General features: G+C 48.3%; 1 protein-coding gene across 7 annotated transcripts in view; it reads left to right on the top strand.

The window, feature by feature from the left end:
• Positions 1-12,635, top strand: part of FARP2 (FERM, ARH/RhoGEF and pleckstrin domain protein 2) — a 112,462-nt gene that overhangs the window by 57,340 nt on the left and 42,487 nt on the right. For all 7 annotated transcript variants that reach the window (XM_059393925.1, XM_059393927.1, XM_059393928.1 and 4 more), the window contains exons 7-8: positions 681-795; positions 6,824-6,971. In XM_059393925.1, coding sequence (XP_059249908.1) covers positions 681-795; positions 6,824-6,971 — 263 coding nt within the window. The remainder of the gene's footprint in view (positions 1-680; positions 796-6,823; positions 6,972-12,635) is intronic.

Genomic DNA, 12,635 nt, shown 5'->3' on the forward strand with positions numbered 1-12,635 from the left:
ATGTCTGAAAGTTTGAGCCCAGGACTTCCTGTCCCGTTTTGAGGCGGGTGCTATGCCGCTGGGCACTTGTGTCCTGGTCCCTGACCTGCTGGACACTGTGCGTGCACCTTGCTGTGAATTTGAGGCTGTCTCAAAACAAAAAAAAAGCAGCTCGTTTAAGGTAATTGGGCTTAACTATGATTCTTGAAACATGAGTAGCCTCAAGATCATGAAATTAGAAAGAGACATTGTTGCTCAAGAATTTGAGAGGCTCTGAGGGAAAAAATGATTTAAAACACATTGTCCTGAAACAAATAAAATGAGAAAAATAAGATACATACTCCTGGTCACAACAGTCTTGAGACTGCAGGTGGATAAAGCGTGGCTTAAGACACAACAAACTGCCCAGGATAGACTGGTGGCTCAGCATCGGCCTTCTTGGGGTCACTCACCAGCATCTTTATTCTTCAAAACTCAGGAAGAAACTTCTTTACCTGCCTTCCTATTTGCCTTTAACAGCTTAAGATATGTGGAAAAGTAAAATACAAGATCCTGTTTATTTGATAAACAGGATATATTCTTTTACTACAGATTTAGGATAATTTTTTTTCTACTTTTAATTCATGCATTTGCATGTACAAATGCTTGTATTTTTCTTTATTTGAAAGTAAGAATCGTTGTCTCTTACTGTCTCATTTCAGCGGAAATAGGAGATTATGATGAAACCCTGGACCGAGAGCACCTCAAAGCCAATGAGTACCTGCCCAGTCAGGAGCATTCTCTTGAGAAGATTCTGGAATTCCACCGGAAGCACACGTGAGTCCATCAGAGCTGACTGCTGGCCCCCTGTCACCACACTGCATGACAAACTAGTGTGTTTACATAACAGAAGCCACCACTGAGGCTTCTGCAAGCCTGACCAGAGTCACTTCTGCTACCTGGGGGCCACTGCTAGAGGGAGGCTAGAATGGAGTCCACACCCTGACAAGAGTGACCAGAGGGCAGGGCGTCAGGGGCAACTGCATGTGAGCATTCTTAGGGAGTGTTGTGCGAGACATGTGGGGTAAGCCTGTTGAGCGTCTGTGGGCTCTCCTACGAGGTTGGGTAGGGCTGGCAGATGCAGGCATCACAGAGCTGCCCTGTGAGTGACTTCATTTAGGTTTCTCGACACTGGTGTGCTTTTTGAGAGTAAAGAGGTGCAGGTAGGAGCCATGAGGAGGGAGGGCTAGGGCCAAGGGCCTGGGGAAGGTGGTTGTCATCTTGAACCCACCAAAGGGAAAGTGGACAGGAGAGGGGGTGATGGCTTGGTCTTGCCCTTGAGAAGAGGCCTGTGTATGTGAGTTTATTTTGGTCAGATAAGCCTTGTGGGGAAAGCTCCATAGGGATCCCTCTCAGCTTTTCATCAAAGGTTTGGGTGCCAGCTGTCTGTCAGTCCCTACTGTCCACACTGGGGGAGGGGGGAGCTTGAACAGCGGACCAAGATCCTAACCCTGGAGGACTTTGTATTACCCCCACAAGACTGCATGCTTCTCGTGCATTTTGCCACTCACAGTTCTTAGGGAGTGAATGCCTTTTGTGTGCCCGCCATTGGGGCAGCCTTGGGCTGTGCGGGTGTATGTGTGTTAGGGTATGTTAGCTACAGAACAGACAGAGCCTCCTTCACTGTGAGGAGAAGGGTGAGTGGCTGGGCTGCTGGGGCAGGCAGGCATCTTTGAGGAATTAGCCACATCGGGTTGCTGAGGGGCATTCAGGCAGAGGCAGCAGCTTGGAAGGGCAGGAGGAGGCTCGCGGACCGAGCCTGCCACCCACTATTCCACCTGAAGTTCTGCTTTAAGCAGTGGGGCGAGTAACAGTGCCTGCTGCCGACAGGAAGCTATGTGTGACCCTCCTCTCGTGGCAAGACTGAGTGTAGTCACCCGCCTGATCTTGGATGTCACAGTTTAGGGCATCTCTTAGTGTCAGAGTCCAGCACACCTGGGAAGAGAAGCAAGGGGCCATCTCCCAATGCCAGTCTGAGTCCCATGCCCATCCCAGAGGAGACAATGACCCATTCAGGATTTATTCCTAGAATGGGGGTGGGGCCCTGCACTGGCGCCAGCAGGGAGATGGGTCCAGGATGTAGGCAGAGTGTTGTCAGCATGTGAGCAGACCGGCTGTGCAGGTCACCTAGGAAGGGGAGGGGAAGGGCAGACGGAGAAGTGAGCAGAACGTAGGACAGACCCTAAAACCTGGCCATGGGAGGGTGAGTGAGGAAGGGGCACCACCAGAGGTCCTGAGAACGGGCAGCGAGGGAGGCAGAGAGAGAGCCTCGGACACCAAGGGGCAGCATGTCAGGAAAGGGCACCCTCAGGCAGGGGCTCAGCCCCAGGCGCAGCGAGTGTGGATGCAAGTGTGCCTGTGAGGTGAGGTTCAGAGTGAAGGCCAGGCTCACACTGGAAGTGAGGTGAGGGGATGGTGAAGGTCTGTGAGTAGTCACTCTTGAGAGCCACCTGGCCACGAGCAAAGACGCCCCGAGGAGGGCACTTGTGCACATGTGTATGTGCCCCTGTGCTTGTGTGTCTGTGTGTTTGCACATGTGCTCATGTGCCCACAGTGTTTGTGTATATGTGCATGTGTATCAGCGTGTCAGGTGTGTGTCTTAAGGTGACTGCCTTAAAAACTGAAAGGGGAACCTGGGGGCTCAGCTGGTGAAGCATCTGCCTTCAGCTCAGGTCATTATCCTAAGGTCCTGGGATCAAGCCCCATATCAGACTCCTTGCTGAGCTTCTCCCTCTGCCTGCTACCCTCCCTGCTTGTGTGCTCGCTCTCCCACTCTGATTGATAGATAAATGTATATATTTATATATATACTTGTGAAAGCCAGTTAAGAAATTGGGTGATGTGTTTCATAGAGGACTAAACCTGGGCTCTTTCCATGGGAGGAAAGAGCATGGAAGCTCTGCTGTCACTCTCTGGGCTCTCCTGATTCTTTTTATTCCCCCGCTAAAGATTTTTTTTTTTTTTTTAATTTTTTCTTTTTACTTACCTACTTACTTACTTGTCAGAGAGCTTGAGAGAGAGAGGCACAAATAGGAAGAACAGCAGGCAGAGGGAGAAGCAGGCTCCCCATTGGGCAGGGAGCCCCATGCAGGGCTTGATCCTGGGACCCTGGGATCATGACCTGAGCTGAAGGCAGAGGCTTAACCAACAGAGCCACCCAGGCACCCCAAGATTTTAATTTTTAAATGATCTCTGCGAGCCCCCAGATTGAGTCACATGCTTGCATTGACGGAGCCAAGCAGGGGCCCTCTCATGGTTCTGATGTGTTGACTTAATCTTCCAGTCATCAGATACTTGTACTTCTTTTCCTTAAATCATTTTTTGTGGTGGGTTTTTAAATATAATGTGGTACCTTCATTTTAACCAAGATAAAAAAAAATTTAAGATTTTATCTATTTATTTGTTAGAGAATGAGTACAAGGTGGGGGGAAGTGGCAGAGGGAGAAGCAGACTCTCCACTGAGCCAGGAGTGATGCAGGGCTCAATCCCAGGCCCCAGGGTCATGACCTGAGCCGAATGCAGACCCTTGACTGCCTGAGTTACTCAAGTATTCCCTGACAAAGATAAATTTCTTACCTAGTATATAACATCTTCCTTGGCCCACCAGAAACACACCTCAGTAATCACTGAATAAGATATTGAAGGAATTTTTTTTTTTTTTTAATCACAGTTCTTTTGGATCTTGAGAGTGAAAAAAAAGGTTTGGAAGCTGGTGTTTTAGTCCTTCAGGGCTGCTGTAACTGAGCGCCCCAGGCTGGGTGGCTTGTAGCCCACAGATCTTGATTTCTCACAGTTCTGGAGGCCAGAAGTCCAACATGGAGGCCCTGGTGGATTCGGTGGTGCTGAGCACCTGCTTCATGTTTCATAAATGGCATCTCTCGCTCTGTCCTTATAGGGTGGAAGAGGCTGGGCGCTCCCTGAAGCCTCTGTTTTGAGACCACTAATATTCAGGAGTCCTCTGCACGGGCCCCTCCCAAAGACCCCTCTCCAAATACTCTCATATTGGGGTTTGGCTGCAGCCTAGGATTTGGAGGACACAGACATTGATTCACCCTGTAACATTCCACCCCCCCCACAATTCATGTCCCCCTCACATGCACAATATATTCATTCCATCCTAATAGCCTGAACGTCCCCACTGCTCCTGCATCAACTCGAAAACCCTCCCAGGCCCACAGCCTCTCCTGAATCTCATCTTGATGAGGACTCGCTGGGACTCCAGCTAGGGTTCTGCCTGAAGCCAAGTCTCCTCCAGCTGTGGACCTGTGAAAACAGAATACTATGCTGGGGACAGCATGGGATTGGCACTCCCCTCCAAAGGGAGGAAATTGGAACAAAGGGAAGGGTAACAGGTCTTAGGCAAGCCCAACAGCTAGCAGGGCAAATGACGTTAGACCTTAAGTCTCAGAAATAATCCTCTTTGGCTCAGTGCTCTGCCCTCCAGGCAGCCCTGGCCTTGGAGACCTGGTGGAGGCTGTGGGGCCCTCAACCCCCACCCTCTTCCCCACCAGTCTGTGATGGGAGGGGCAGCCCTGACCTGAATTGCCTTTGGGGTCCTTCTCCCACTGTCCTGACTTCTCTCCATACAGATCTCCTCAGCCATTTAGCTACAACCTTAGTGTCCTCATTTTCTGCAGTATGCATAGGTGAATATTTTCCTGGTCTTAAAGTTCTGTTTCCTCTCTGTTCCCCACTTCCATCTCTCAGGCCCTTCTCTCTTGTGCTTTCCTGGCAGCAGTCAGAGCAGCCCAGCCGCACCTTCCCGACTTGGCCTAGAGATCTCTTCAGCTAAACATCCAGTTCCATTGCTGGCCAGTTCTGCCCTCCACAGAACACTAGGATATAAATATAATTCAACCAAATTTTGTGCCACTTGATAAAAAGGATCACCTTCTCTTCTCTCTCTTTTTTTTTTTTAAAGATTTTATTTATTTATTTGACAGAGAGAGATCACAAGTAGGTAGAGAGGAAGACAGAGAGAGAGAGAGAGAGAGGGAAGCAGGCTCCCTGCTGAGCAGAGAGCCCGATGCGGGACTCATCCCAGGAACCTGAGATCATGACCTGAGCCTAAGGCAGCGGCTTAACCCACTGAGCCACCCAGGCGCCCTTCTCTTCTGTTTCTAATACTGTGTACTCCTCACTTCCTTCTGAGACCTTGCCAGAATAGCCTTTCCCGTCCTCATATCTACCCAGTTCTGTTCACAAAGGCTTAGAGCTTCTCTGAGAAGAAAAGCTTTCTCTGCTCTCTTTTTCTTCTGAGTCCTCACCAGACTTTCCCTTAGCCTCCCTGATTCTAGCTTCACCTCAGAACTCCCCTAGCCTCTGCAGCACCCCACTCCAAAGCTGTGGCAGTGGTCACTAGAAGCATTAGGGATGAACAAATCTTGGGGTGCCTGGCTGGCTCAGTCAGTAAAGCATGTAGCTCTTAATCTCAGGGTCGTAAATTCAAGCCCCACATAGGGCATGGAGCCTACTAAAAATTTAAAAAAATTAGAAAGTAGTAAGCAGATCTTTCCCATCAGGACACCTTAGAAAACAGTTGTCACACACACAGTGTTTCTTAGTGATGATTTCTTAAATGTTAGCTGATAGGGTATCCATAACAAACTCAATGGAAATTTTAGCCCAAGAATAGAAACTGTGGGAATAGCATAACCCAGACAGTTGTGTTGTTCCTTAAAGATCCAAAAACTCAGGGGCCTCTGGGTGGTGCATTCAATTAAGCTTTGGACTCTTGGTACTGGCTCAGATCCTGACCTCGGTCTTGAGATCAAACACTACCATTCCCCCATCCCCCTCAGTGCTCACTCAGCAGGGAGTCTGCGTAAGATTCTCTCTCCTTGGGGCCCCTGGGTGGCTCAGTGGGTTAAGCCTCTGCCTTTGGCTCAGGTCATGATCTCAGCATCCTGGGATGGAGCCCCACATCGGGCTTTCTGCTCAGTGGGGAGCCTGCTTCCTTCTCTCTCTCTGCCTGCCTCTCTGCCTACTTGTGATCTCTCTCTCTCTCTCTCTGTCAAATAAATAAATAAATAAAAAGATTCTCTCTCCTTCTGCTTCTCCCTGCTGTGCTCTTTCTCTCTCTCAAATAAAAAAAAAAAAAAAAACTTAAAAAAAATCCCAAAGCTTAGACATTTGGAAGTAAGAGGAAGGGTTGTTGATAGAGAGCCCCACATGTAGGGCATAGACCTTGAGTGGGGTCCTCTGAGTAGGACCCTCTCCCCTTGGCCCAGCTGTGCTTTGTCTAACAGCCCCCTTCTGGAGCTGGTCCATGTGACACAGGTCATGGGCTCTTCCCTGGAAGCATGACTGGACTGGGAATTTGAGAAACATTTCTATTCAATGTCATAATTTTATCCTTATAAAAGTATATTCTAATGGTTAGAATTGTACATTATGAAAATGTTTTGGAAAAGTATTGAAATGGGTTGAATGAGATACTGATGTTATCTTTGGTGTTTCCTACACTTAGTAGTTGTCTCTGTGTATAATGTTTGCATGGGACTGTGTCAGTATTTAGGGCAAAGTATAATGCTGAGCATCTAGTGGATACAAAAAGCATGCTGCCCGTCAGGAAATGGAGTACCAGCTAAAAGGAGACAGACAATTTCTTTGGTCTGTGTGTGTCGTATGCTGCATTTCCGTGGGTCAGTAAACTTAAAGGGACCAGTCTGCTCTGAAACAAAGCCTCCAGCCTTGGTTTGTTTTATTGTGTTTTGTCTTCCTAATCAATTCTGTTACATGTTTTGGCTTTTTGAGAAATGAAGTTGCTTCAGTGCTGTGACCATGCCATCCTTTATTACTCTAGGGGCCAGACGCCTGCTGAGTCGGATTTCCAGGTGCTCGAAATTGCCCGGAAGTTGGAAATGTATGGCATCAGATTTCACACGGCTTCTGACAGGGAGGGGGCCAGAATTAACCTGGCTGTTTCCCACATGGGTGTCCTTGTGTTCCAGGTAGGGGGGGGGCACTCTGACTCGATGGGGCTTGAACACGTGCTGGTAAAATTTTGTTCTGATGTGTACGATCTTGGACGTGGAGGAGGAGTCTTGTATATCATCTGATCCCACCTCTCACCCCGTGGAGCGGATGTTTCCTTGTCTCTCTCTCCTCACTGTCAGAGAGTCCTCTGGCCCCTGCGGCACCCTGTCACATGCCACCTCTGATGTTGACCTGAAGGTCATCCCCATAGAATCTTTTATGGAAACACTGGCTCCTCTGTACAGAGCCATCTCCAGGCCTCAGGCATGGACCTGCACAGGTCTGGATGTGCTGCACTGGGAGGTGTTTGCGGTCGTCATTTCAGGACATAAAGCTATAACAGAGCGGAAACTGTCAGAAGCTGTGGTGCATGATAACCATCAGTACAATCGTCGGGAACCTTTGTGTTGGCTGTGTATGCAGAGGCAAACGGTTCCATAAAGGGCCACTGAGCTCTGCCCGCAGTGAAGCACATGTATGCTGGGGTTTGTGATGGGGAAGCGTCTGCAAGCGACTGCAGAGCACAGGCCCTCCTCCATGGCCTGGAGATGCTGGAAGGGCTGCCCACGTCTTCTGCCCCAGGCCCCGTGGCCCACTTGCTGCTGCGATCTGCCCTCTAGGGAGCCCTCTGGTCCAGCCTTTGCAAAGCTGTGGGCCTCCAGTTGCACGTGGACATCCTGCCGAGGCCTGCTCAGCCCTGACCGCCATGGGGGTACATCCTGGGCATCCAGGGCCTGTGTTAGCCGTGCATTCCTCTGTGGGCACTTTTTAACCTATTGTCATCTAGGACGGCTCAGCTGATCCAGGCCCCCGTAGTCAAGCCACACTTGTTCTTTTTTACTTTTCCTTTCATTTTTAGCCTAGCCATCAAGTTTTCAATTTCCTATTAGGGAAAAAAAAAATCTTATTTTGTCAACAGAATGTTAATTGTGTTCTATCGTATACTGAGTGATTGGTGAAGACGGTACCAGGCTCACTGTGTGAGGTGATGGACCCAGGGCCTCCCACAGCTGCTGGCTCACATGTCAATTTCTGTATCATGCAGACATGAAAGTCACACGTCCATCCCAATCGAGTTCAGGTGATTTTTCCAGAAAAGAATAATTTGTAACTGGAAGAAGTTAAAAGCAGGGATCAGAGACTTCATATTAAACACATTAGGTGGTATTCATTATTATTCCCTCAAATCCCCACCAGAATGAAATTGAAGGAGTTGGGTTTTTTGTTTTTTGTTTTGTTTTAAATTTAAACTAGTAAGAACAAAGAATGGAAAAGGAAATCAAATGCCAGCAATGTTTTAGAAGTTGGGAAATGGGCAGATGAGTGGGAGCAGTGCAGAGTAGTGAGAAGGGAGTGGAAGATCAGAATCCTGTGTCCGCAGGAGTTTAGGGGGCACCTTGGTGGGCCCCAGGCAGGCTGGGGCTGGTAACAGCCTGGTTGCATCTGTAGGAGGAGCAGATACAGCCGCAGCCCCTCCCTGTACTGGGAGAGGGCAAGGGCCTCCCTCTCCGGGGTCTGGCTCAGAAGGCAGAGGACAATATGAGGTGAGCCTCCAAGTGGATGTTTAAGAGAAAGCCTGTACTCCGTGTTGCCACAGGCCTCCCCATCTCTGCTCCCCTGGAATGGTGGACAGGCTGACCTCTCAGAGACAGGAGACTGATGTCCAGAAAGTCCACATGGCCTTCTGGGAACCCTGCAGGTGTTGACACAGGGGCATCCCGTGGTAACAGGCCTGGCTCCCTACCCCCGCCTCCCCCCAACAAAGAGCCTCCAGCCAGCATTTCAGAGCCTTCTGTTTTTAAAGACTTTCATTCGGGAATAACTTCCAAACTTAGAGAAAAGCTGTAAGAATTAGAACAACACAGCGAACCCTCATGTGCCCTGACCCTGGATTTCACCCACAACAGCATTTTACACATTCGCTCTGTGGTTTGCGTTCCCCCGCCCCCCCCCCGCATGCTTCCTCACCCCCACTCCGTGTACTAGCACAGCCATGTGTGAACACGCACATACAAATAACTCTTCAGAAGTATTTGAGAATGGGCTGCAGACTCCTGAACCCTTGACCACTGAAGGCATATGTTTGTAATCCTGGAACACTGCCTGACCATTGTCACTGAGGCAGCTGATGTGCTGGTCGTTCTCCAGTCTTGTCAGCCAGCCAGTTGATGTCCTCACGGCGCTTATCCCTACAGGACAGGGCCCAGGCTAGGACCAGATACGGCATTTAGCTGTTGCATCTGCTGTGTCCTTGAAGCTAGAGCATTTCTTTTCTTCATCTTTCAGGACATTGACAGTGTTGAGCACAGTCCTTTTTATTTTTAATAGGACATTCTCCATTTTTGGTTTGTCATTTGTTTTCCTGGGATGAGGTTCAGGGGACATACTCCCACTACCCAGGTGGTCACGTTCTTGACAGAAAGTCTCAACTGAGACACTGACCCGCCTCATTGGTGGTGTGAATCTTGATCTCTGCTTTCTAGTTCTTAATTACTAGTCTTGATTACTCGTTATTAACTTTAGTTATTAGTTACTAGTTATTGTAGTTACTAGTTTTTCTCTTTAAACCAGTAAGCAGTCCATGGAGAGATACCCTTAAGACCATGCAGTTATTCTGTCCCTCACCAGATGGACCCTAGATTTCGCTGGTAACTAAATGGTCACAGACTTGCAGTCCTGGGGTCTCACTTTTAAACTCAGGCAGATAACCAAGGATCACCAGAAATTTAAGGAAATCCTCTCTCTTGAAGAACAGATACCAGATTAGTGTTGAGAAGAAACAGAGCTTGTGCCAGGAACGGGATGAGAACGCCTGTAGAATCCTCAGCAAGCATGCCATCTTCTATCTGTCTCATGAGCAAGATGCAGAAAAGTCGCTTTACACTGTGTCGTGCTCATGAGGAGTAGGACTCAGATATGAAAGATCTTTGTCTTGTAATTTTATATTTTTATATTTTAGCCTTATTTGTAATAGTAAAATATTGATAACTGATCATCAGGAGTCTGGTTCATCCATATTATGGACTGTCAGGCAACTGCACAAAGAACGTGGAGGCTTTCTGTGTCGTGATACATGGGACATTGAGATGCACTGTTGTGTGGAGCAAAGATGAAAGTGTGTATGGTTTGCTATTGCTTGTGAGGAGGAGTGGGAGAATGACACACCCTCTACACCATGCAAAGTAAACAGGTGGCATTAATAGCCGCTGGGAAGGGAAGGCAGCTGCAGGCTTTGGGAGCCGGTGATAAGGGGCTTCTCCCTGCAGACTCATCCTGCTGAGGTTTTGAACCTTGCTGATGTATTACTGTCTTATGTTTCCTGGGAAGCCTTACAGGAGAGAAAACTGCCCTGAAACATGAGCAGTCTGTAGTCACAGGGACACACGGAGAGCAGGAGTGCATGCAGATCTAGAAATACGGTAGCAGAAAGGACTGTGCTGCAGAGTGTGAGGCTTTCTGGAACACGAAGTTGAGAAAATCTCCACAGAGCATATAGAGGATTCATGATGCAGGAGGCAAGTGACAATTCAGAGAATAGCACAAAAGGCCCAGCATTCCAGCACCCAGGAGACCTAGAGGCCACAGCCCAGAGCAGCAGAGAAAACTGTTACAGAAATCATGTGAGAAACGTGTCCAGAGCATAAGGCACCAGTGTCCATATTGGAAGTGCCTACATGTTCCTGCTATGGCCGACAAGTGAAGATCCCCCACAGGGCACACCAGCATGAAGTGTCAGAACGCAGGGAAGACCGGAGAGCTCCCAGAAGGAGAAGGAGGAACCGTGGGGGCAGCACTGGAGGCTACACGACAATAGGGCAGGCAGTGGTGCGGAACGTGAAAGAAAATCATTTCCCACCCAGGATCCTCTGCCCCATCCAATGTGACTTCTGTGCAGAGGAAATAAAAACATTTTCCAGATACACCATTTTTCTAAGGTTTGACTGCTGAGCACTTTTTAAAGCACGTGACAGAAGAGAGAAAGACCGGGAATGGCGGCGGATGGGCTGCAAGTCGGAGGCTGCCCAGGGAGCACCCATTAGCATGCGTGCAGCATGGAGAGAATTGTTTCCTGGATCAGACTGCACTGAAGAGTTTTAAACTCTGCAAGGATGGGGCCCCTGGGTGGCACCGTCAGTTGAGCATCCGACTCTTGATTTCAGCTCAGGTCCTGATCTCAAGAGTTGTGAGCTCGGGCACCACGTCAGGCTCTGCTCAGTGCAGAGCTTGTTTGGGCCTCTCGCTCTCCATCTCCCTCTGCCCCTCCCATTTGTGCTCTCTCTCACTCTAAAAAATAATCTTAAAAAAAAAGATTCTGCAGGAAGAGTTTAAGCTGAATTAGAAAATTGAGTAAATGAGAAGAGGCACTTAGTATCTCAGGGAGAATTTAAAGTAAAGGAGCAAAATAGAGTTATGATTCACCATGGCTCAGCCTGTGAGAAGTACTCTCATAAACAGTAAATAAAAACCAAATTTAAAATTTGGCCACTGCAGAGTGGGTATGGAGGGCTCAGGCGGTCAGGTCTCTAGCAGGAGGGCCCTGAATGGGTGGGTCTTGTCTCAAGCCTTCCTAGATATTTATAATTGTGCCGTGGATTATTGGATAAAAATTAAAATGAAAGCAGTAGCTCTGAGTGTTTATAGCCAGCTGCTCAGTTTTAAAAGTTGAAACTTATAAAGTTGAACACTCTAGTTGTGATCAGGTTTTGTTTCTTCTTTGGACTTCTTTCTGATAGTGGTTGAAACTCTGGAATATCACTTTTTTTTTTTAATTTACCAAAAGAGAAAGTGGAAAGGTGAGCAGGCAGGCAGCACCCGTGTGTGAGACCTCTCTCACCTGGTCTGTGGCTGTCTTGGGGGGCACATCGTCTCTGCCTTGCCTACAGCCCCTGCCCAGGCACATAAACCAAATCTGGGGTTAAAAACGGTGGGGGGTGATGAGGAGTAAGGGTGCAGGAGGGAGGCTTCTGTTTTATTTTGTTGATGTTCTGTATTTGGGTTATTTTTATTTTGTTTGCTTACATTTTTTGAGAACATAGTTGAAAATTTGAGCAGAAATTAGAGTAATTAGTGTTTGGGCAGTATTTAAAAATATGGGATGCTTCTGTTCTCATGGAGACCCGAACATTCCTATCGGGACTTGCAGGACACCTCTTTTTTTTTTTTAAGATTTTATTTATTTATTTGACAGAGAGCTAGAGATCACAAGTAGGCAGAGAGGTAGGCAGAGAGAGGGGGAAGCAGACTCCCCGCTGAGCAGCAAGCTGGATGCAGGACTCCATCTCAGGACCCTGAGACCAACCCACTAAGCCACCCAGGTGCCCCTTCAGGACACCTCTTAACTTGGGAATTGTTTTCATGGAGATGTAAATTACTGACAATAAAGTTTACCATTTTCCAATATACATTCATGTCTTCTTAGTGTGTTTACAGAATCGTGCAGCCATCACCTTGTGTAATCCAGAGTGATTTTAATCACCCACTCTGTGCACCTCACCACCACTGAGCTGTGCCCTGCCTCAGGCTTTTCTCCTAGGCTCTGCGCCTAAACCAGGTCCTCACACCTGGCTTCTTCCCTTGTTTTCAGAACAGGTCCATGTGGTGGCATCCCCCTTTAAGGGACATCCCTTAAGGGGGCATCC

This window comes from Mustela nigripes, chromosome 3 (genome assembly GCF_022355385.1).
Source record: "Mustela nigripes isolate SB6536 chromosome 3, MUSNIG.SB6536, whole genome shotgun sequence".
Taxonomy (NCBI): Eukaryota; Metazoa; Chordata; class Mammalia; order Carnivora; family Mustelidae; genus Mustela; species Mustela nigripes.